This window comes from Paroedura picta, chromosome 1, assembly GCF_049243985.1.
Source record: "Paroedura picta isolate Pp20150507F chromosome 1, Ppicta_v3.0, whole genome shotgun sequence".
NCBI lineage: Eukaryota > Metazoa > Chordata > Lepidosauria > Squamata > Gekkonidae > Paroedura > Paroedura picta.
In genome coordinates this window covers 14,916,446-14,940,240 of record NC_135369.1, presented here as the reverse complement: position 1 = coordinate 14,940,240, position 23,795 = coordinate 14,916,446, and the positions used below count along the sequence as shown (strand labels likewise).

At 52.6% G+C, this 23,795-nt stretch overlaps 1 protein-coding gene across 4 annotated transcripts in view; it reads left to right on the top strand.

Moving 5' to 3' along the window:
• The window catches only part of USP21 (ubiquitin specific peptidase 21), a 44,278-nt gene extending 23,849 nt beyond the window's left edge, over window positions 1-20,429 (top strand). For all 4 annotated transcript variants that reach the window (XM_077323131.1, XM_077323104.1, XM_077323120.1 and 1 more), the window contains 10 exons: window positions 2,670-2,793; window positions 5,404-5,515; window positions 7,204-7,341; window positions 9,668-9,732; window positions 9,940-10,043; window positions 11,581-11,667; window positions 13,496-13,574; window positions 14,363-14,470; window positions 15,774-15,888; window positions 20,246-20,429. In XM_077323131.1, coding sequence (XP_077179246.1) covers window positions 2,670-2,793; window positions 5,404-5,515; window positions 7,204-7,341; window positions 9,668-9,732; window positions 9,940-10,043; window positions 11,581-11,667; window positions 13,496-13,574; window positions 14,363-14,470; window positions 15,774-15,888; window positions 20,246-20,336 — 1,023 coding nt within the window. In that variant the 3' untranslated portion in view covers window positions 20,337-20,429. The remainder of the gene's footprint in view (window positions 1-2,669; window positions 2,794-5,403; window positions 5,516-7,203; window positions 7,342-9,667; window positions 9,733-9,939; window positions 10,044-11,580; window positions 11,668-13,495; window positions 13,575-14,362; window positions 14,471-15,773; window positions 15,889-20,245) is intronic.
• Window positions 20,430-23,795: the final 3,366 nt, after the last annotated feature.

The following is a 23,795-nucleotide window of genomic DNA, read 5'->3' as shown; positions in this document are numbered from 1 at the left end:
TCCTGCGCGGGGGGGGGGGGCAGAGCGACGAGCACAGTTGTGCTGTGCCAAGGACAGACAGTGCGTGGGGGGAAGAGGTGGTGGCTCCCTGGTAGAACTCGTACTCTGCGTGCAGGAGGTCCCAGGTTCAAAGCCAGGCATCTCCAGCTATGAGGGTGCTGGGGGAACGCAGGCTTGGTAGCCAGAAAGGTACACGTCAGCTGGGGGAGCAGTGGAGACAGCTAACGGCAGCAGCACAAGGAAATGAAAAAGCAGGCCACCTGTAGGAAAGGTCACATGAGAGGCTGCCTTGTATGTGGGGAAGGCCACATGAGAGGCTGCCTTGTATGTGGGGAAGGCCACATGAGAGGCTGCCTTGTATGTGGGGAAGGCCACATGAGAGGCTGCCTTGTATGTGGGGAAGGGCACATGAGAGGCTGCCTTGTATGTGGGGAAGGCCACATGAGAGGCTGCCTTGTATGTGGGGAAGGCCACATGAGAGGCTGCCTTGTATGTGGGGAAGGCCACATGAGAGGCTGCCTTGTATGTGGGGAAGGGCACATGAGAGGCTGCCTTGTATGTGGGGAAGGGCACATGAGAGGCTGCCTTGTATGAGATCAGACTGATGTCCAGCCTGGGTCCGGCTCTCCCGGGCAGCATTCTCCAAGGCCAAAGGGAGGGCCCTTCCTCATATCCGTGTGGCTCCCAATGCCGAGATGGCTCCACAAACCGTCATGCAGAAAAGAGTACATGCTCTTCTGTGGAGTGACAATCCCTGATTAAAACTCAAATCAGTGACAAGCAGTGTTTGGTGTCGTGGCTATAGTACTGAATGAGGACCAAGGAGGCCTGAGTTCCAGTTGCTGGTGTGAGCTTGGGCCAGTTGTGCTCTCTGTTAGTCTACCCTACCTTGCAGGGTGGTTGTGAGGGTAGACTGGAAGATGCACTGCCTAGGTGAGCCTGTGGAGCAGCAATATTCAGAGATTGGGCTTTTCTGCCATGTGGCCGTCTCCTAATTGAAGACCTGCTGCCACCTTTAATGTTTTAGGAATGACTTTAAATGGCTTTTTCTCTTGGAAGGTGGGGTGGAATGTAGTTAAGTGACAGGCTACCTTCTGGGCCCCCAAAAGCCAAATGACAGCCCCAGTGGAATACTTTTATTAGGACCGACCAAAAGGCACAAAAGAGTGATCCGGTTTTTAGGGTTCACCAAAGTTTTGGGTGAAGTTTTTTCTGGGATTTTCCGATGCGGTTCCAACTGTTCACCTGCTTGAGACAGGTGTTCATCAGCTTGAGACAGCTGTGAGCAGACAGCCGCTTTCACGCAACCCACAAAAACACACACTTGGTTTTTCGATTGGCCAAGGAGAAAGGCCCGTTTTCCTGACTCTTGGGGGGCAGTGCAGTTGCTAGGCCAGCAGCTCCCCGCCTTTTCGGCATGGAGACCTCTGAGTCCAAATTCACTTGGTCACCTACTCTGTCTGGGGCACCAAAAAGAGAACCGCAAAGAGGAGAAAAACTTGAAAGGACAGTGAAGAAGAAAAGTATCAACAGTTGTATGACACGAAAAATATTGTCATACAACTGGGTACAAAATACCCCAAAAGAGCAATGGAAAGGACAGGGGGCAGCCAACATGGAGGGCTGGCCAGTAAACCTCTTGTAGAGGCTTTTGAGTCCCAAACAACCATTGCTGTACTGTCCCATGCTTCCTTTCTCTCCTCAAACCCACAAAGCGGCTGGCCCTATGCTTTGAGGCCCCCAGGCATAGACCGCTTTAATGGGATCAGGAAAATTCATGGAGGAGAGGCCTCTCAGTGTCTACTAGGCCTGGTGAGGAAAGGGAACCTCCACATTCAGAGGCTGTCAACTTCTGGATCCCAGAGCCAGGAAGGCATATCAGGAGAAGGCCTCGGCCTCCCTGCCCTGTGGCTGGCCCTGCAGAGGGACTGGCTGGCCCCTGTGTGAGGCAGGAGGCTGGACTGGAGGGACCCTCCCTGGTCTGACGCAGCAGGCCTCTCCTGTGTCCTTAGGAGGGGAAGGCCTTGGCCTCCCTGCCCTGTTGCTGGCCCTGCAGAGGGACTGTCTGGCCCCTGTGTGAGGCAGGAGGCTGGACTGGATGGGCCCTCCCTGGTCTGACCCAGCAGGGTTCTCCTGTGTCCTTATGAGGGGAAGGCCTCGGCCTCCCTGCCCTGTTGCTGGCCCTGCAGAGGGGCTGGCTGGCCCCTGTGTGTGGCAGGAGGCTGGACTGGAGGGACCCTCCCTGGTATGACCCAGCAGGGCTCTCCTGATGTCCTTATGAGGGGAAGGCCTCGGCCTCCCTGCCCTGTTGCTGGCCCTGCAGAGGGACTGGCTGGCCCCTGGGTGAGGCAGGAGGCTGGACTGGAGGGACCCTCCCTGGTCTGACCCAGCAGGGCTCTCCTGTGTCCTTATGAGGGGAAGGCCTTGGCCTCCCTGCCCTGTGGCTGGCCCTGCAGAGGGACTGGCTGGCCCCTGTGTGAGGCAGGAGGCTGGACTGGAGGGACCCTCCCTGGTCTGACCCACCATGGTCTTTCTGATGTTCCTTCTTCCTCCAAGGAAGCAGCTGGAAGGAAGGAAGGAAAGACACCCAGGCTGGGGAGGTGACTGGGAGGGGAGGGCTGTGCCGGCAGTAGCACTCTGATGAGCATCCTCTCCCTCTCTCCCGGCAGTGCTTCATGAACGCTGTGCTCCAGTGCCTGAGCAGCACCAAGCCCCTCCGAGATTACTGTTTGCGTCGGGAATTCAAGCAAGACCAGCCCAGCGCCCTGCGGTCCCAGCAGGAGCTGACCGAAGGTGAGGAAGGCGGCTTCGAAGCGGAGCCACAGACACCTGGCAGGTGTCACGTCTGGTGATGTAACGGGAGGGCTGCCTGTTCTCTCTCTCCAGCAAATGGGATTCTTGCAGAGAGTCGAGGATCTAAATCTGTCTCCGAAGGGCCTGAATCGGCAGTCCCACGTCTGCTGCTTTTGGACAAGCACTTGGCTTGGAGAAAGCCCAGATCCACCTCCATCTTGTCCCTCACTCCCCTGCAGAGCTTTCGAGAGGCTGTGCTCCCTGACCATTGGTTTCCACAGATGCGGTTAAGAGGCTGGGGTGACCGCTAGGGGTATGCTCTGTGTGTATGTGTGTGTGGTGGGTCCCTAGGGTGCACCTGGTCTCAAACCTAAGACTCCCAGGGCAGAGGCTTTCAAGAGTCCAAGCTCCCTGCATCAGATACGAGACAAAGGGACCCGAGACTCCTCCTGGTCTATAAAGTGCTACTAGTCTTGAATCTTGGCCTTCTGCAGACTGGGCAAGGGCATGATACCCTTAACCTGCCCACGGTGCTAGCATCCCTAAGGCTCTGTGGGAGCAAAGTGCTAGGAAGTGACAGCCAGTTCATGACGATCCCTCACCCCCCGGGGTTTTCAAGGCCACGAGCATTCAGAGGTGGCTCGCCCCTGCCTGCCTCTGCCAGCAACCCTGGCCTTCCTTGGCACCAAGTACTAAGGGACAGCCTCTGTTTAGTTTCTGAGAGTGGACAAGGCCAGATTAGCCTGGGCCATCAAGGTTAGGGCACTAAGGTTCTAGGGCAGGGGTGGCCAAGCTGTGGCAATCCAGGAGTCCATGGACTACAATTCCCATGCTGGCAGGGCCTGTAAGATGGAGGTCTTCCACCAGACATATGGATGAGGCTGCGGTGGGGGGGGGAGAGGATGGCCGGAGTGACTAATTGGGGTCCCACCCAGGACATAGCTGAAGGACAGTTTTGATATTGCTTTGAGATCGTTTCACTGTTGCATTTCTGTGGCACTTCTGAATGCTTGCAGGGTTCCATAGAATCAGAGTTGGAAGGGATCTCCAGGGTCATCTAGTCCAACCCCCTGGACCATGCAGGAACTCACAACTATCTGCCCACTCACTGTGACCCCAATTTCATACCCCCACACACACACCAAAAATCTCCAGAATCCAGCCTGGCCTGGAGGGAATTCACCTAGCATCCCAGAGTGGTGATCAGCCATTCCCTGAGTATGCAAGGAAGGGCCCCAAGAGACAAACACTGGCACATCCCTCCCTGCCCACCCATTCACCATCTGCCTAAGTTCACAAAATCAGCATTTCTGTCAGATGACTATCTAGCCTCTGCTTAAATACTTCCAAAGAAGGAGAACCCACCACCTCCCGAGGAAGCCTGTTCCACTGAGTAACCGCTCTGTCAGGAACTTCTTCCAGATGTTGAGCGAAAAATTCTTTTGAATTAATTTTAACCCATTGGCTCCACGTGTGTAATTGTACTTCTTACAACACTGTAAGAAGGTCAGGGTCATCAGCTTTGTTTCGCTGGACCTGAGAGTACAGTGACTTGCTTGAAGTTTGGAGGAGAGGTGAAATTAAAACTCAGGGTGTTCCGATTCTGTCTCCTTGCCACCATGCTATAGCCGTGTTCTTTTGACCATCCTTTGTACCCACTGCACAGGTCCCGGGAGGGAGGGAGCAGGCTTCCCACTTGCAGAGCAAATGGATATCATGCCGCCTGCACGTTTCCCCTTATATCTGTGTCAAGAAAAAGGCCAAATGGATGCATTTTCCCTTTGGAGAGTCATACATTCAGGGCTGACTGGAGCCTCATTTGGGAAGCTCTCCCTGACCTGTAGGCAGCTTGGGTGACCTGTGGTCCATTTGTCATCCCTGAGTAATGATTTCCTAAGACTTTCAATCAAAAGTGTTTTAATTATGTTATTAGTCTTCCATGCCTGCACAGCTGCCATTCTGCTGCACTTCTATCCCCACCCAGCCCCTTCTCTTCCCATCTGATTATTTTAGAACACATCTTTTCCCAGTCCTCCAATCAGAGGAGCCCTTGCTTTCTCCACCAATCCTTTCTTGAGCTTTCCTGCCCCGCCCTTCTCTGGGACCATCCAATGGCAGCTAGAGACCGTGGTGCCTCCCAGTGACATGGGGGCACCACAGCCAATCACTGCTGGCAGCTTGCTGGAAGGAAAAACCCTGAACACATGGCAGTCATATAGGTATCTTCTGTCAGCACCCATACAGGGGAGAAGGATCCTTGGCTGGCTTACGATCTCCACCATCCCTGCTCTTGTTGCTTCCTTTGAGCCTTAATTACTGTCTTGTGCAGCTCTTTCCTGCCTCTGAGTTCACCACAGCAGCTGCTCTCCTTTGCTACTCAGCAAGCCTTGGAGCTGGGTTCGCCGCTGCCCACAGTCTGGCGTCTACGGCCTTTCCCAAGCCACTAAACCGCCCCAACCTTGGCTCCTCTTTTTCTTAACAAAGTGGGAATGGTAAACAGCCATCCCCACTATAGTAAGAACAGATGCCGGGCTGCGAATTAAGTGCTTTTGCAGATTTATACATGTGTAGAATGGAGTCTAACTGGTGGTTTCTTGGTGGTTCTCCCAGCTTTTGCAGACGTCATCGCTGCCTTGTGGCACCCTGATTCCACGGAGGCCACCAACCCCGGCCGCTTCAAAGCCGTCTTTCAGAAATACGTGCCATCCTTCACGGGATACAGGTGAGGGAAGCCCCCTTCCTTCCTCGGTCCGCCACGTGGCTCCTCCTTCATGTAAAGAAGCGGCAGGATCAAATTAAGTCGGGTTTTTTTGTTAAAAAATCAAGGATCAAAATAAAAATTGACAATCCAATGTTGGAAGGGCTGCCTGGTTTGGTGCAGGGGTTAAGAGCAGCAGCCTCCAATCTGGAGAGCCAGGTTTGATTCCCCGCTCCTCCCCACGCAGCCAGCTGGGTGACCTTGGATTAGTCACTTCTGTGAGAGCTGTTCTATCAGAGCTCTCTCAGCCCCACCTTCCTCATGTTGTGGGGAGAGGAAAGGAAGGCAAGTGCAAGCCGCTTTGAGACTCCTACGGGTAGAGAAAAGTGGGGCATAAAAATGATCTCTTCTTCATTTGGACTTCCCTTAGATGAAATATGAACTTGAGCGTCATTTCTTAAAAGCAATGAGTTTTTTGAGAGGTCCATTCAGCTCTTAATAGGTCCATTCAGCTGCATTGTGGGAAATTCCTGGCTTGGGCACAGGTCCATATTGTGCAGATCTCTTTTTTTAAAGAAATGTGTGGAGCTGTGCATCAGTGTGTGACAGCAACAAAACAAGGCAAATTACCAGCTTTCCTCAGAGCCTGCAAGACGGAGCTCTTCCGCCAGGCATACGGTTGAGGCCAGGGCAGAGCCCAGATTCCATCTTGGATCCCTCAGTGGTCCCCAACCTTTCTGAGGCTGGGGACTGGCAGGGCATCGGGCCGCGCCCGCGCGGGCCATGCCCGTGCATCGGGCCGCGCCCGCATGGGCCGCGCATGCGCGATGCCCGGCCCAGCCCGGCCCTGATTCCCTCTCCCCGCCCTCCCGCAGTAAGAAGCTTCCCGGGCCGCAAGCTTGCGGCCTGGGAAGTTTTTTACTGCGGGGGGGGGAGAGGGAGTCGCGGCCCGCAGGTTGGGGACCACTGCCTTAGATCCATCGGCCAGCTCCCTCTCTCGTGAGACCAACGTTAAGACCTCTGACTGAACGGGCAGGAGTTATAGGATTAGAACGCCATCGTTGTTTTTATTGCATAACATATAATGGGAATTTATGGAGTTTTATTGTGGTTCTAATGTTTTATTGCGAACCGCCGTGAGACCTCCTGGCGATATACAAGTTTAAATAATAAATAAATAAGTAAATAAATGCCGTGCTGGGGATTGTGTGAAGGGGATTGAAGAGAAATCAGGCAGTATCCTAATTGCATAAATCTGTGGTGCAGAATATTGTGCACAGTTGTGATTACCGTCCCTCCAAAAGGAGACCATAACACTGGAAAAGCTGCAGAAGAGGGCAGCCAAAATGGTTAAGGGGATGCCTTCCCTTCGTGTTCTTGTTTGTCTTCGGAAGAAAAGACAACACCGTCTTTGGGTTTTCCTCTCCCCGACTGCGAAGGCCGGCAGAGGAGAGGAGAAGTAGGGCCAAATTCTGTGGATCTCTTCCACCATCAACAGCCCCTTCTCTTGACCACTGACCTTTTGTGGCAGGGGAAAGCTCCTATCTAGGGCCAGGAGAAGGCTCTGATGGGAACAGATCTGGTGGATCCAGCTCCAAACGGCAACGATGGAAACTCCCAATTCCCTTTTACTCAGAAGGAATCAAGCTTGACTGGTTCGTGTTGCTCAGAGTTTTTTTTTTTCAGAAATGCATTTCCCTCCCCTTCTCCAGCCAGCAAGACGCTCAGGAGTTCTTGAAATTCCTCATGGATCGGTTGCACGTGGAGATAAACCGGAAGGGGCGCAAAACTCCCAGCATCCTCTCGGACGCCAAGCGGACCTCGGTCCTGGAGGATGCCGACACGTTGAGGTGAGCAAGGGCTCGTCTGGGTGCCTTCCCGTGAGCTGCGGATCAGCGGAACTGAGTGATGAGAGTTTTCCATAGCAGCCTTTGCAAGAACTCAGAGTTCTAATGGTCAGGGCTGGAAGCAATGAGACCTTGGTGTGGACAGGCCACGGCTCAGCGGCAGAGCGTCTGCTTGGCATGCCGAAGGTCCCAAGTTCAAGCCCCAACATCTCCAGTTAAAAAAGACCGGTCGGGAGGTGGCGTGAAAGACCTCAGCGTGAGGCTTCAGAGGGCTGCTGCCAATCTGAGCAGGAGGTGTGGCTTAGCGGAAGAGCCTCTGCTTGGGATGCAGAAGGGCCCAGAATCAACACCAAACCCAGGGGTAGTCAACCTGTGGTCCTCCAGATGTCCATGGCCTACAATTCCCATGAGCCCCTGCCAGCGAATGCTGGCAGGGGCTCATGGGAATTGTAGGCCATGGACATCTGGAGGACCACAGGTTGACTAACCTCTCCAGTGAAAAGGACCAAGGGGAATGTGATGAATGGGCAGGAAGGGATGTGTCAGTGTTTGTCTTTTGTGGCCTTTGTTGTATTCTCAGGGAATTGCTGATTGCCGCTGTGGGATGGTAGGTGAATTCCCTCCAGGCCAGGCTGGATTCCGGAGATTTTTGGTGTGTGTGTGGGATCACTTGGACATGAAATTAGGGTCACTGTGGGTGGGCAGATAGTTGTGAGTGTCCTGCATAGTGCAGGGGGTTGGACTAGATGACCCTGGAGGTCCCTTCTGATTCTGTGATGTTCTGTGGTGTTCTGACTCAGTGTAAGATGCAAATCAGTACAGTCTGCTTCTGGTTCTCCAAGCCCCTTTGGGCAAAGATCTTTCTCCAGTTCGGTTTGAACCTGAGTGTTTTTACCACTGGGCGGAGCCGCCCAGCATGGGAACTTTTATCTTCTGCCTTCACGCTTTTTTGCTCATTGGGGCTCTGTTTCGTCCACTGGCACTCAAAGCGCTTGCCAAGATCCTTCCCGCTAGGAAAGATTGCAAAGGAGGGTGCCTCTGCCACTGGCCCCAGGGCGCTCCCAAGAGGAGACTGGTGAGTGGGGGTAGCCTGTGAGCGAGCTGCAAACCACGGAGACTCCGGTTCAGATCTACCCTCCGCCCTGTATGTGGCCTCTTCCAGGGCATCGGATTTTCAGGTCCCTGGGCTTGTGTGTTTGGCCTCCTTGTCTTTGATCTTTACGAAGCAGCTGAAGTTGGTTTTACTTAGAACCAGGCCTGGTTAATTTACTAAATTGTGATTTTTAAATATTGGGGTATTTTTTAAATTAACGCATTTTATCTATTTTGTTTTATGTACTTTATCTAATATTGTAAGTTGCCTTGAGCTCCCTATTTGGAAAAAAGCAGCCAATATATGTTTTAAAGCTATCAGAGCCAGCAGGGTGTAGCACTTAAAGAGAGGCAGCCTCTAACCGGGAGAACTGGGTTTAATTCCCTGTTCCTCCGCATTCAGCCAGGGTAACCTTGGATCAGTCACAGTTCACTTAGAGCTCTCCCGATTCCCACCTGCCAAACAGGGCATCTGTTGTGGGGAGAGAAGGAGAAGCAGAGTTGGTTTTTATGCCCCATTTTCAACTGCTTGAAGAAGTCTCAAAGCGGCTTACAATCGCCTTCTCCCCACAGCGGAGGAAGAACAGGCAATCATCATAAGCTGTTTTGAGACTCCTTCGGGTAGTGAAAAGCTCTTCTAAAAAGAGATGTTTTTCTGTATTGCGCTTTCTAGAAAATGAAGAGTCAGTTCTTATATGCCGCTTTTCTCTACCCGAAGGAGTCTCAGAGAGGCTTACAGTCGCCTTCCCTTTCCTCTCCCCACAACAGACCCCCTGTGAGGGAGGTGAGGCTGAGAGAGCCCTGAGATTACTGAAAAAGAAGAAGAGTTGGTTCTTATATGCTGCTTTTCTCTACCCGGGGCTGAGAGAGCCCTGATATTACTGCTTAGTCAGAACAGCTCTAACAGAACTGTGATTGGCCCAAGGTCATCCAACATGGCTTCTCTTAAGTTCTTGGCGCTTGGGGGGCCTCAGTGGGAGGACCTCCGGAGATCTGCCCCTACTGGTGGACCTCCTGATGGCTCCTGCGTTTCGGCCACTGTGGAATAAAGAGTGTTGGACTGGATGGGCCCCTGGGCCAATCCAACATGTCTCCTCCCCTTGTTCTCCTGGTGTCGTGTAATATATGTGCAGATGACCTGGTGCTGCCGCCACCACCAGCTTCTTCTCCCCCTTTGGGGCTGGCGCTGCCCTGCCCCCTCCCACATCACACCCTTTGTCCCTTTTATCTCCCCCAGTGACGACGAACAAGCCAACCAGATGTGGAAGCGCTACCTGGAGCGGGAAGACAGTAAGATCGTAGGTGAGCAGACCAGCCCTCTCAGCCCACCAGCACCTCCAGGTCAAAGGTTTGAGCCATCATATCTGTTCCCCGGTTGCTGTTCTCTATGTCAGTGTCAGGAGAAATCGCACTCTCCTCCCCCCCTCCCCTGCTATCTTTAGGGCGCCCCCACCCCCCAAATCCGGCTACGCTTGCTGGCTAACAGCGCCCCTTCCTTGTCTCCACCAGATCTCTTTGTCGGCCAGCTGAAGAGCTGCCTCAAATGCCAAGCGTGCGGCTATCGGTCCACCACCTTTGAAGTCTTCTGCGACCTCTCCCTGCCCATCCCAAAGGTAGGCCGAGCAGCAGGAGCCCAGAGGTGACTTGCAAAGTAGCCTCTTCGTACTGGATCGGGCTGTCAGTGTTTCCAATAAAGTGGGCTGCGGCTTGGTGGGGGAGCCAGTTACAAGGGATCAGGCAACAGGTGATGGGAAAGCCCTCTGCCTGAGACCCTGAAGAGCTTCTACCTGTCTGTGCAGGCAGGGGCCATGGCTCAGTGGCAGAGCTTCTGTTCAGTGTGCAGAAGGACGCCGGTTCAATCCCCAACACGTCGAGTTAAAAGACCCAGATAGTAAATGAGAAACCTCCACCAGAAACCCTGGTGAGCCCCTGCCATTCTGAGCAGGCACGGCTGACCTTGGTAGACCAAGTAGAAACCAAATAAGGTCTATACAGTTTCACGCTTTGTACAAAAGAAAATACTGTGTACGGCAAACTGTGACTCTTCAGATGTCCATGGACTACAGTTCCCATGAGCAGCATGCTGGGCAGGGGCTCACGGTGACTATCGTCCATGGACATCTGGAGAGCCACAGTCTGGTCACCCCTGGTGTATGGCTAGAAATAAACTTGCAAACATTAATGCAAATTGCATTTGTGTTGTGGATTTATTGCTTGAAGTTATGAAAACTTGTGGCGTTGAACGAGATGAGATGTTTCGTCTACATGTCCTCATCAGTATGAATACCTTCACAAGGCTCATCGGAATTCATTTATCCTTTTTGTCAAAAAGCTTCTACATTTAAACCTGGCAACAAAGCTGGCTGGGTGGTCTGTAGGCCTTCAGGGGAACCGAAAGTCCGCATTGTGTTTGCTTATTTCCATATTAGGGTCTTTGCGGCCGATGTTAAATTTAGAGGCGTTTTGACAAAAAAGGATGAATGAATTCCGATGAGCCTAGTGAAGGTATTCGTACTGATGAAGGCTTGTAGCCGAAACATCTTATCTTGTTCAATGCCACAAGTTGCACGTTTTGATAACTTCAAGCAATAAATCCACAATGCAAATATGCTTTCATATTAATATTTATAGGTTTATTCATCCCCATGCAGTCTTTTCTCAGATTCAGTAGAAGGCAGCTTCATGTGTTCTTCCGACGAGGGCTGGCAGTAGATCTTTTGAATTCTTGGGTAGAGGGAGCGTGCTCTTTCCGGCTTGCTGCCTGGAGCTCCTTCCACCGGTCGTTCCAGGGATGTGGCCGTTTCAAGCCAGCCTGGTGTAGTGATTAAGAGCAGCAGTTTCCAATCTGGTGAGCTGGTCTTCATTCCCCACTCCCCTGTATGCAGCCAGCTGGGTGACCTTGGGCTTGCCACAGCCCTGATAGAGCTGTTCTCACAGAGTTCTCTCAGCCTCACCACCCTCACAGGAAAAACAGAGTCCAGTAGCACCTTTAAGACCAGCAAAGATTTATTCAAGGCGTGAGCTTTCGATTGCAGGCCCTCTTCCTCGGGCCCAATAAACAACCATCATAACTGTGGAGATATAAAGCAAAAGCAGATTGTGCCAAGGGACTCTGCCTCCTTCTCATGCTTTCTTGCTCTGGCTTCACAGAAAGGCTTCACCGGCGGGAAGGTCTCCCTGCTCGACTGTTTCAGCCTCTTCACCAAGGAGGAGGAGCTGGATTCGGAAAACGCGCCGGTGAGCATCTGCCGTTGGGGCCAGAGTTGCTAGCAGTCAGGGGAGGGAGAGACGGCCCGTGCAGGGAGGGGTGACCTAGAAATCGAACGAATAAAAAAAATAAATAAATAAGAAACAGAGCTAGTGCCCAGATGGGATTTTTATCTTTCATGAAACCCAGATCCTGGCCTTGGAACCAATTATGTGAGTTTGTTTGGAGTTCACCTCAATTTGGGTTTTTCAGAATAAGAACATCAGGAGAGCCCTGCTGGGTCAGACCAGGGAGGGTCCCTCCAGTCCAGCCTCCTGCCTCACCCAGGGGCCAGCCAGTCCCTCTGCAGGGCCAGCAACAGGGCAGGGAGGCCGAGGCCTTCCCCTCATAAGGACACAGGAGAGCCCTGCTGGGTCAGGCCAGGGAGGGTCCCTCCAGTCCAGCCTCCTGCCTCATACAGGGGCCAGCCAGTCCCTCTGCAGGTCCAGCCACAGGGCAGGGAGGCCGAGGCCTTCCCCTCAGAAGGACACAGGAGAGCCCTGCTGGGTCAGACCAGGGAGGGTCCCTCCAGTCCAGCCTCCTGCCTCACACAGGGGCCAGCCAGTCCCTCTGCAGGGCCAGCAACAGGGCAGGGAGGCCGAGGCCTTCCCCTCATAAGGACACAGGAGAGCCCTGCTGGGTCAGACCAGGGAGGGTCCCTCCAGTCCAGCCTCCTGCCTCACACAGGGGCCAGCCAGTCCCTCTGCAGGGCCAGCAACAGGGCAGGGAGGCCGAGGCCTTCCCCTCATAAGGACACAGGAGAGCCCTGCTGGGTCAGACCAGGGAGGGTCCCTCCAGTCCAGCCTCCTGCCTCACACAGGGGCCAGCCAGTCCCTCTGCAGGGCCAGCAACAGGGCAGGGAGGCCGAAGCCTTCCCCTCATAAGGACACAGGAGAGCCCTGCTGGGTCAGACCAGGGAGGGTCCCTCCAGTCCAGCCTCCTGCCTCACACAGGGGTCAGCCAGTCCCTCTGCAGGGCCAGCAACAGGGCAGGGAGGCCGAGGACACAGGAGAGCCCTGCTGGGTCAGACCAGGGAGGGTCCCTCCAGTCCGGCCTCCTGCCTCACACAGGGGCCAGCCAGTCCCTCTGCAGCTGGTTCCTCTGGAGCAGTGGTCCCCAACCTTCTAGTCAGGGACCGCCTCCGAGGGTTGGAGAGAGCCGGCGGCCCGGCGGCCGCCACTACTCGCAAATGCACACATGGACTTGTTGCGCATGCGTGTTTTCGCCACTAGGTGGCGCGAACGCGCATGCGCAGAGCTGCCGCGCGTGAGCGTTTTCACCAACAGAGGGCACAAACACTTCTTCCCCCCCTCTTGCTGCGGGGGGGGGAGGAAGGCGTGGCCGCTGGCGGCCCGCTACCATGGCCTTAGCGGCCCGCTACCGGGCCGCAGACCGGGGGTTGAGGACCCCTGCTCTGGAGGGCCAGCAACAGGGCATAGAAACTGAGGTCTTTCCCCTGTTGTACCTCTTGGCTCAGGGTTTCAGAGGATTAATGCCTCTGAATGTGGTGGTGTTCTTTAAACACCATGGCCAGTAAGGACTGATGGACCTTTCCTCCACAAATCTCATCTCCTTTTTAAATTTGTTTGTTCCTGTGACTATCAGTAAGTCCTCTGGCAGCAAATTCCACAATGTGATCTGACTCGTGGCCTGACCTTGGCTTCTGTAGTCAGGTTAGGAAAAGGCATGTGGGGAGGGAGGGGGGGAAAGCTAGCCAGAACCAGGTCAAGGCTCCCCTTGACCTGGTGTGCAGGAAATGCTCCTGCCAAGGCTTTGCTGAAGGCCAGGCTGACCTCTTCTTTGCCTCCACGGGGGCAGGTGTGCGACAAATGCCGGCAGCGGACCCGAAGCACCAAGAAGCTGACCATCCAGCGCTTCCCACGCATCCTTGTGCTCCGTATCCTTTCCACACCTCTTCACCGGCTCCGTTCTGGGCGGGAAATGGGGAGTGGGGGCTCTGCACTCAGTCAGGGTGACAGCCGGTCATTTTGTTCCTGGTTGGGGAGAGTACGGCAATCTGAGGCCCCAGCCTTCAAGTGAAATCTACAAGGATGCTCCTGGACCAGATTTCTCTTGAAGGGGAAAGGCTTTTCCTTACCTAAGAGAATTCAAAAGTACGAGTTATTGTGTCTAGAGACTGTGAAGTCACTTGAAAAAGCTCAAGAAGTTAACTGAGGTTGAGGCTTTGGCTTTGTAAATTGTCAGTGCCCTCCTAGCTACTAAGGAAAGATCCTTGGAAATGAAATAAAATCTGGAAGTCATCCTGGCAGACTAGGAAGAACAGCAAATGTTCTGAGGGTCTGTTTGTTAATGAACTCAGTAGCCTCCTCACACAGGTGTTTCCTGCTTTCTGGCTTCTTGCTGACCTGCAAGGGCTCCTTTGCATTTGGCTCTCAGAGCTCCTTCGGTGCCAGGGAGCTTGACTGGCCACTAATTTGATTAGCTGATCCATCAGGTGATTTCGCAAAACTTCCCCAAAAGCTGGGCTCCTTCCGCAGCCGAGGGCCATCCTTTTGCCTTCCACCTGTCTTCTCCATTTTCAAATTGTTTTGAAGAACTATCGGGTGTCAGGACAGGGTTACGTAGCAGTCCGAAGTCTAGGCAAGGCCTCCCTTGCTTGTTGGCTCCCCACGGCAGCCTCCCTGCCTCCTCTGCCCAGCGGCTCCTTAACAGCCACCGTTCCAGACCTGAACCGCTTCTCCACCACCCGCTACTCCATCAAGAAGTGCTCCGTGTACGTGGACTTCCCCCTCCAGCAGCTGAACCTGAAGGAGTTTGCCAGTGAAAAAGCTGGTGAGTTAAGAGGCGGGGCACCACTGGGGTGATCCTTGGATGCTTTAGGGAGGGGGTAGTCAACCTGTGGTCCTCCAGATGTTCATGGACTACAATCCCCATGAGCCCCTGCCAGCAAATGCATTTGTTGGCAGTGGCTCATGGGGATTTTAGTCCATGAACATCTGGAGGTCCACAGGTTGACTCCCCCTGCTTTAGGATCTTGGGTGCTTTAGGATGCTTTGGGCTTATCCTGCGTTGAGCAGGGGGTTGGACTAGATGGCCTGTATGGCCCCTTCCAACTCTATGATTCTGTGATTCTATGGCCTGTATGGCCCCTTCCAACTCTATGATTCTATGATCCCTGCAACGCTGGGCAGAGTGGGGGGGGGGGGGGCGGATATGCAGCCGTCGAGCTTTTTGGCAGAGTTTGGATATGCAGAGGTGGCAGAGCACGAGGCTGCTTAAAGAATCAAACAAAGAACAAGGAGGGGAGGAACGTGGCATGAACAGAAAACCCTAATGAATTGTCGTATGCACTGTACTATCTCAGGCCTAAGATTGTGCAGTGCATATGATAATTTTTCAGTAATGGCCTATGGGCTTTGTGTGTGTGTGTTTTTAATCTGAAAGGATTTTTTAAAAGCTGCACACGATAAACGTTTATATAATTTTGTAATTTGTCCAATTTGCATGGACCTCCAACCTTTCAGGTCCTCATTCCAGTTAGGTTTTTTTCTGTTTTCTGCTCAAAGAGTTAAACAGTTTTATTTATGAAGAGGAACAACCATGTATAGAAGGAGAGAGTGAGGGACCTAATGAACTGTCCTAGCTCTTGTCTGCAGTCGTTCTGTCTGTTTAGCCGGTGTTCTGCCAGGAGGAAGCGTGCTCAAAAAAGCAGGACGACTCAGGACACTGGAGGAGATAACTGAAAATCATAAGAAATTCCTCTCCTTATTATGCTCAATATACATCTCCTCCGCTGCCCCCTGCAGGACACCATTTATATTCTGCTCAGCTATGCACAAATGCAGATTTTGCATATTCCAACAGAGCCAACTCGTGCCCCCCTGCATGCCAGGCTCCAAGCCCACTTTGGACCAAAGATTTTGGGTGGTGGCAGCGGAGGCACTTCCTCTGTGCCCCTCCAGGCACCAATGTCATGGTGGCATACAACCTCCATCCCTGCCTCCCCTGTGAGAGCAGCCTGACCTTGGTTCTCTTTGGCCATGATCCAGCCCTACTTCTGCCTTACTTTCCTCGGGCTGCCTAGGCAGAGATGGTCTGAACGATGGTCAATCTCTCCTTTCTACCTCTGCGGCAGGCGCCCCCGTGTACAACCTCTACGCCCTCTGCAACCACTCTGGCAGTGTACACTACGGCCATTACACAGCCTTCTGCAAGGACCAGTCCGGCTGGCGGGTTTACAACGATTCCAGGTAAGCAAGCGGGGCCCAGGAGCTTGTACAGAAGCCGTGGCTCTGGAAGACAGCAGGGAAATATTCGCCCCTGAACCTTATCAGATCTCAGAAACCAAGCAGGGTCAGCCAAAGGTAGTATTTGGAGGGGAGAGTGACAAGGCGGGTGATGGGAAATCACCTCTCCACACCTCTTGTCTTGGAAAACCCATGAAACAGTTTCCCCCCTGTGGTCAACAGCGCCCTGATTCGAATGGCCCAGGCGAACCTGATCTTGGGCTCCAAGCGGCTCCAGCCCTGGTCAGTCCCTTGGTGGGAGACCACCGGGAAATTCAAGGGCCCACTATGCAGAGGCGGGCAATGGCGAGCCACCCTACGAAAAGAATGAGAGTTGGTTCTTAGATGCCTCTTTTCTCTACCCGAAGGAATCTCAAAACGGCATAAAATCGCCTTCCCTTTCCTCTCCCCCCAACAGACACCCTATGAGGGAGGTGAGGCTGAGAGAGCCCTGAGATTACTGAAGAAGAAGAAGAGTTGGTTCTTCTATGCTGCTTTTCTCTACCCGAAGGAGTCTCCAAGCGGCTTAAAATCGCCTATCCTTTCCTCTCCCCACAACAGACCCCCTGTGAGGGAGGAGAGGCTGAGAGAGCCCTGATTTTACTGAAGAAGAAGAAGAGTTGGTTCTTCTATGCTGCTTTTCTCTACCCGAAGGAGTCTCAAAGCGGCTTACAGTCGCCTTCCCTTTCCTCTCCCACAACAGACACCCTGTGAGGGAGCGGAGGCTGAGAGAGCCCTGATATTACTGAAGAAGAAGAAGAGTTGGTTCTTCTTTGCTGCTTTTCTCTACCCGAAGGAGTCTCAAAGCGGCTTACAGTCGCCTTCCCATTCCTCTCCCCACAACAGACACCCTGTGAGGTGGGTAAGGCTGAGAGAGCCCTGATTTTACTGCTCCGTCGGAACAGCTTTAGCAGGGTTGTGGCGAGCCCAAGGTCACCCTGCTGGCTTCATGTGCAGTAGGAGTGGAGAATCAAACCCGGCTTGCCAGATTAGAAGTCAGCGCTCCTAACCACCACACCAAGCTGTACTCAACAGACCTTGTTTTCTGTATACACAACGAGATTTCTGATACCTTCGACCAAGAGGAGCATGCACATTCTTTTTCCCCCCTTCTCGAATGCTTTAATTTAAGTACGCAAAAGGAACAAATGACATGGTTCCTTTTCCTTTCTCTCAGTGAAAGTCGAACTTCCTAGGTATCCATGATGTCACACGTGACAGAAAGGCCCCCCTTAAACCTCCTCAAATGTGCCAGGGTCCCTGTTGAGAATAATTGTTCCAGACAGGGAGACCAGCCAACGCTAAAGTTCTTTCTAGGCCTCAACCATCAGCCTGGTGGAACTGAGGCCCTACAGAACTGCTTAGGGTCCTGCAGTGCCCTGATTTCATTTCATAGTGTGTCTCCCCAGTCTGGGGCCAGGGTCAAAAAGGTCCTGGCTTTAGTTGAGGCCAGTTTTACTTCCTCTGTGCTCTTCCTTGGCAGATTTTTTAGCTTTCAGGGTCAGGGAAGGTTCGAAGCTGGATCCAGGGTGGAGAATAAAACCTGGAATCACAGCATGAATTCTGCATCCATCGTTAATGTGCATGTTTTTCTATGCAAACAGGGCAAGCACGTAGCCCTGCTCTTAAGAGACAGAAGTCATGACCAGAGTAGACTGTGGCAGCCGTTCTGGCATGGTTGATTCTCCCACGCTTCAGCCTCCCGTGTGCCCCAGGCCAAAAGATCAGATGTTCCTGGACGGAGCCTGCAGGCAGAGGCCACGAGACAGCTCCTCCTAGCTAAGCTGTTTACCTTTCTATATCTGGAAGCGTGGGACAAGCTGGAGAAGAACAAACTAACCAAATTAACTCTAACCCTCAACAGCAAAGCACCCCAAATACCACCTGATGTCCCCAAACTCAGGGTTGGATGCCCTAAAAATACCACCTGGTGTCCCCAAACTCAGGGTTGGGTGCCCTAAAAATCCCTCCCCCTCTAAAGCTGGGAATGAATTTATACGTTTTCATGTGTAGAGCCTGCATGGTGTATTGGTAAAGAGGGGCAGCCTCTAATCTGCAGAACCGGGTTTTATGCCACGTTCCTCCACGTGCAGCCAGGTGGGTGGCCTCTGGCTAGCCACGGTCCTGTTTGAGCTGTTCTCACAGAGCAGTTCTGCCAGGGCTCTCTCAGCCTCACCTCCCTCGCAGGGTGTCTCACATGGGGAAAGGAAGGGAAGGCGATGGGAGGACGCTTTGAGACTCCTTTGGATAGAAAAAAGCAGAATACAAAAAGAACAGGGCTCTGTCTCTCTCTCTCAGCTTGCTCTTTAATGTCCTGGTTTGCTGTCTTGCCAGGGAGGGTGGGAGTTATGTTTTAAATGTTAATATATGGCAGATAACTTTAATTTTGTATTCGTGACCCACCATGAGATCTTTCAGGGAAGGAGCAAGATACAAACTCCTCTATAAATAGATAAATTTTGTAAGTCGCCACAGACAGGTTCCCCAAAAGAGGCTGCATAAAAATTCCCGAATTGAATGCGTAAAATGTCAGGTACCATCAACAGGGAGAGACGGCCAATGAGCAGTGCAAGAGGGCATAGGCTATGGGAATTGGAAGACCAACCAGAAACAAAGTATAAGCATTTAAACACAATATTTATGTGTTTGTTTGTTTATTATATTTGTGTACTGCCCTCCCCCAAGGCTCAGGGTGTCAAATGGGGTGGAAAATATAGAGTCTGCAGTGCATTCTCAGCGATAGGTGGCAATATAGTAGCATAGGCCATAGTCCCTGTTCCTTCACCAAAACAACTTTCTGACCGTTGCATTAATGTTGAGAGCCAGCGTGGTGCAGTGGTTAAACAGCAGCTTCTAATCTGGAGACCCGGCTTTGATTCCCCACTCCTCCACATGCAGCCAGCTGGGTGACTTTGGGCCAGTCCCGGTTCTCTTAGAGCTGTTCCCGCAGGGCAGTTCTCTCAGAGCTCCCTCAGCCCCACCTACCTCACAGGGGATCTGTTGTGAGGAAAGGAAGGGGAAGGAAGTTTGTAAGCTGCTTTTGGTAATAAGCAGGGTATAAATCACTAGTTCTTCTTTGCCTGTTTATCTGTACAAAAAATTCCGCCTGAATCATTCACGTTTTTTGCACAGCTTGCAGGAAGCCAAGAGTACGAGCATCTTCCTAAACCTGTCAGGGAGGCCGATTGCATAAGGTGGAAGCTACAAGCAGAATTGCTAGCTCCAGGCTAGGAAATTCCTGGAGATTTGGGCCAAGTCCTGGGGGGGCTCATGGAAGCGAGGGACCTTAATTGGGATACAGCACCATAGAATCATAGAGTTGGAAGGGTCCTCTTGGGTCATCTAGTCTAGCGATCCCCAACCTATGGGCCGCGGACCACTTGTGATCCGTCAACTAATTGGAGGTGGGCCGCAAAAGACGCCTTCCCCCCCCCCCCCCCGGCCCTTTACTTCATCCCCCCTGGCCCTTTACAACACACTTTGGGTGTCCTTGTCTCCCATCACTCGCAGATGGGACTATCTCGTTGCAGAGAAACAAGCTCAGGGTTCCCATTGATTTGTCATTGTCATGAGTTAAAATTTCCATGAAAATAAAATGTTCCTTATGTTCATTGTTGTGGCGTGTCTGCATCTTATTTTGAAGGGATGTTTAAACATTACCATAGCGATCAGAGAGCGTTAGGGCAGTGGTTGAGAGTAGAGGAGTAAACTACCCCCCCCCCCACCGGGCCTCAGTAAAATTGTCAAGCATTGAGTGGTCCCCGGTGATAAAAAGGTTGGGGACCACTGATCTAGTTTAACCCCCTGCACTATGCAGGACACTCACATCCCAATCGCTCATCCACTGTCACCTGCCACCCCCTTGAGCTTTCACAGAATCAGCCGCTCTGTCAGATAGCTATCCAGCCTCTGCTTTAAAATCTCCAAAGATGGAGAACCCACCACCTCCCGAGGAAGCCTGTTAGGAAAAAAATAATAGAAATAGGAATCCACTCCGCAGGGAACTGATCTTTGCTCTGGAGACCAGCTCCTGTGGCCCTATAACCCAACAAAGATCCCTCTTCTCCCTCATCCTACCCTTCCCAGGACTCACCCCCAGTCTCCAGGGATTTCCCACCCTGGAGCTGGCAACTTCACTCGTAGCCTCCACCTAATGCAACAGCCTCCCTGATGACGTTACGAAGGTGCTTGTCTGTCAGCTGCCTCACCTGGGAGGGTGGCAACTTGAGCAGCAGTAGCGATCCGCCAGCAGTGCAGGGCAGCCCGAGGCGTCCCTCCTCATCTCTCCTCTCCCACCCCGTTTTCTTCTTTCTCCCGACAGAGTGTCTCCCATCAGCGAGAACCAGGTCCCGTCGAGCGAGGGCTACGTCCTTTTCTACGAGCTGGACGACACACACTGGAAGAAGCAGTGAGAGTCTGGAGCCCAGCGCTTTGGCCTGCCGCCCTCTTACCTCAGAGACCGGGGCTCGGGTCTTTTTATTTAAGCGAAGAAGGAAAAAGAAAAAGACAGAAAAGCAACAAAAAAATACCCTAACAACAAACGACACTGTGTGCGGCTCGTTTCTAAGACCGACCTGGTTTATCCACCCCCCTCCTACGTATATACCCTCATATATAATATCCCCCCCCCTCCTATCGTATTGTTAAGGCAGGACCGGGGAGGAGAAGGGGAGCGCCAGGATCAGGGTCGCGAGCCCACCAGGCAACGGTTAAAGCGGGCGGGGGTCCGGGCAGGGGTCCGGAGAGACCAGACGGATCCCGCACCCCCTTCCCTGCCTGGGGGACCTACGCCGGCTTATCCCCGACTCCCCTGGAGACAGCACTGACCACTACTGATTTTAAGGACTCTGTGACTTTGTACATAAAGATGGCTTTGTACATAGGCGATGGCTGAAGAAAAAATGAAGGATAAGATTTTTTTTTGTGAATAAATTTACTAAAAAAAAGCCAACCCCTCATCATTATTTCTCTCGTTTCTATTTTGTCAGGGCAGGGGGGATTTTGGAGCAATGTTAACAGCCCTGTAGAATTACCACTTGAGCTGGGGCAGTATGCTTGAGGATTTTGATGTCTGGGATAGTGTGCCTCTAAGCATGGGCAGAGTGCTTTCTCTCACGAATCCTGAGGATAAATCATCATGAAGGTCCATGGGGCCTTACTAGATCCTAAGAACCTTTATTTTGTTCAGGGAGCCTTGCATTTAAACAGAATAATATAATAAGAGTTGGTTTTTATGCCCCACTTTTCACTAACAAAGGAATCTCAGCTTACAATTGCCAGCCCTTGAAAGGCCTCAACCTCTCTGCCCTGTTGCTGGCCCTGCAGAGGGACTGGCTGGCCCCTGTGTGAGGCAGGAGGCTGGACTGGAAGGACCCTCCCTGGTCTGACCCAGCAGGGCTCTCCTGTGTCCTTATGAGGGGAAGGCCTCGGCCTCCCTGCCCTGTGGCTGGCCCTGCAGAGGGACTGGCTGGCCCCTGTGTGAGGCAGGAGGCTGGACTGGAGGGACCCTCCCTGGTCTGACCCAGCAGGGCTCTCCTGTGTCCTTATGAGGGGAAGGCCTCGGCCTCCCTGCCCTGTTGCTGGCCCTGCAGAGGGACTGGCTGGCCCCTGGGTGAGGCAGGAGGCTGGACTGGAGGGACCCTCCCTGGTCTGACCCAGCAGGGCTCTCCTGTGTCCTTATGAGGGGAAGGCCTCGGCCTCCCTGCCCTGTGGCTGGCCCTGCAGAGGGACTGGCTGGCCCCTGTGTGAGGCAGGAGGCTGGACTGGAGGGACCGTCCCTGGTCTGACCCAGCAGGGCTCTCCTGTGTCCTTATGAGGGGAAGGCTCGGCCTCCCTGCCCTGTTGCTGGCCCTGCAGAGGGACTGGCTGGCCCCTGGGTGAGGCAGGAGGCTGGACTGGAGGGACCCTCCCTGGTCTGACCCAGCAGGGCTCTCCTGTGTCCTTATGAGGGGAAGGCCTCGGCCTCCCTGCCCTGTTGCTGGCCCTGCAGAGGGACTGGCTGGCCCCTGTGTGAGGCAGGAGGCTGGACTGGAGGGACCCTCCCTGGTCTGACCCAGCAGGTCTGTCCTGATGTTGTTTCATTACACCTTGCCAATAGTTCTAGGTTTCCTGGAAACTTAGCATTGCTTCTCCTTGAAAGACAATGGTTAGGGCTTCATTTTGTTGTGGGTGTGAGGGCTGATAAGAGGTTGGGGCCAGAGTGTTTGAAAAATAAAACAGTTGATGTTGGTTGCTGGGGAAATTTTCGCCTGGGCCCAATTAACGTCTCTGTTCCCATGAGACCAAGGGTACCCAAAGGAAACTGTCTCCCTCTGGTTCTTGCTGAAGCTCTCAGGTGAGTTTATAAAAAGTTATCTCGGCAAGATATCCAGTGGCTTCTCTAAGATGGTTGCCTGTTAAAATGTAATTGTCTTGGGAGCAAGTTCTCGGCGGTGTCCTTAGCTCCGAGGGCTTTTGTAATCTTTATTATAACCGACCCAAACAATGTGAAAATCTGTGAAAAACATAGATATCTTTTATCTATGTTTATTTCATTTGTATCCAGTCTTGGTGTAGTGGTTAAGAGCAACGACTTCTTTCTAATCTGGCGACCCAGGTTTGATTCCCCGCTCCTCCACATACAGATCTGGGTGGCCTTGGGATAGTCACAGTCCTGTTGGAGCTGGGCTTGCAGGACAGTTCTCTTAGCGCTCTCTCAGCCCCACCTACCTCGCAGTGTATCTGTTGTGGGGAGAGGAAGGGAAGGTTGCTTTGAAATTCCTTTGGTTAGTGAAAACCGGGGTGTAAAAGCCTTTTTTCTTTCACTTCAATGGGACTGGAAAGCAGCTTGGCTGGTTCTCCATTGTGTCCTCACAACAGCCCTTTGAGGTAGGTTATGCTGTGTGTGTGTGCCTGGTCCAAGGTCACTGAGCAAAAGCTTCTGTGGCAGATAGAGTCACCAGCTCCGGGTAGAGAAATACCTGCAAATTATGGGGGTGGAATCTGGGAAGGGCAGGGTTCAGTGAGCAAGGGTACTCAGTGGGGTATAATGTAATAATGCATGATGCTGGCAGGGGCTCATGGGAATTGTAGTCTGTGGACAACTAGAGAGCTACAATTTGGCCCCCCCTACATAGAGCCAAGCCACCTAAGCAGCCGTTTTCCTTCAGGGGAATTTTAACCTGGAGTCCATTCGTAATTCTGGGAGAACTCCAGCCGAAACCTGGAGACTGGCAACCCCAATGGCAGAGCGAGGATTTGTTTCTGGGTCTCCCAGTTCCTTATCTGACCCTCTAACCAGCACATCACACTGGTTTGCTCTTTATAATATTGAACATCATCCTGCCCAAATTACAGTGGTTTGTGTAATTAGAATTAGGGACACTAGCCTCATTTGTCATTGGCCATTCTCACAGAACTCAAGGCTGATTACAAAAATCAAAAGCCAGCCACAAGACGACCTGGAAGCTCTCCACAGATGCGAGAGCTTATTGAAGGTGTTCCCTTCATAGAAGTGCTCCCGCCGTTCCTTTTTATGCGTTCTGTGGGATGTGGAAGGAGAAGGGAGCAAAACCTCACCCCTGTTATTTCTGTTCTGAGATTCCCTGCTCTCTCGTGTGTGTGTAAAAAAAGCTAGAGTGTTTATAATCCTTTATTTCTAGTTGCTTAAGCCTATTGTGGGGGATTTTCTATTGTTGACCTGGTGAAAGGCTGCCAGTTCTGCTTGGGAGAAACTCTTGGGAGCGGAGTTTGGAGAAAGAGCAAGAACCTGATGTTTCCTCTCATTTATCTCCCCTACTGAGAAGAGGCTTCTACTCCCTGCTCCTCCACATACAGCCAGCTGGGTGGCCTTGGTCTAGTCACAGTCCTGTTAGTACTGTTCTCACTAAGCA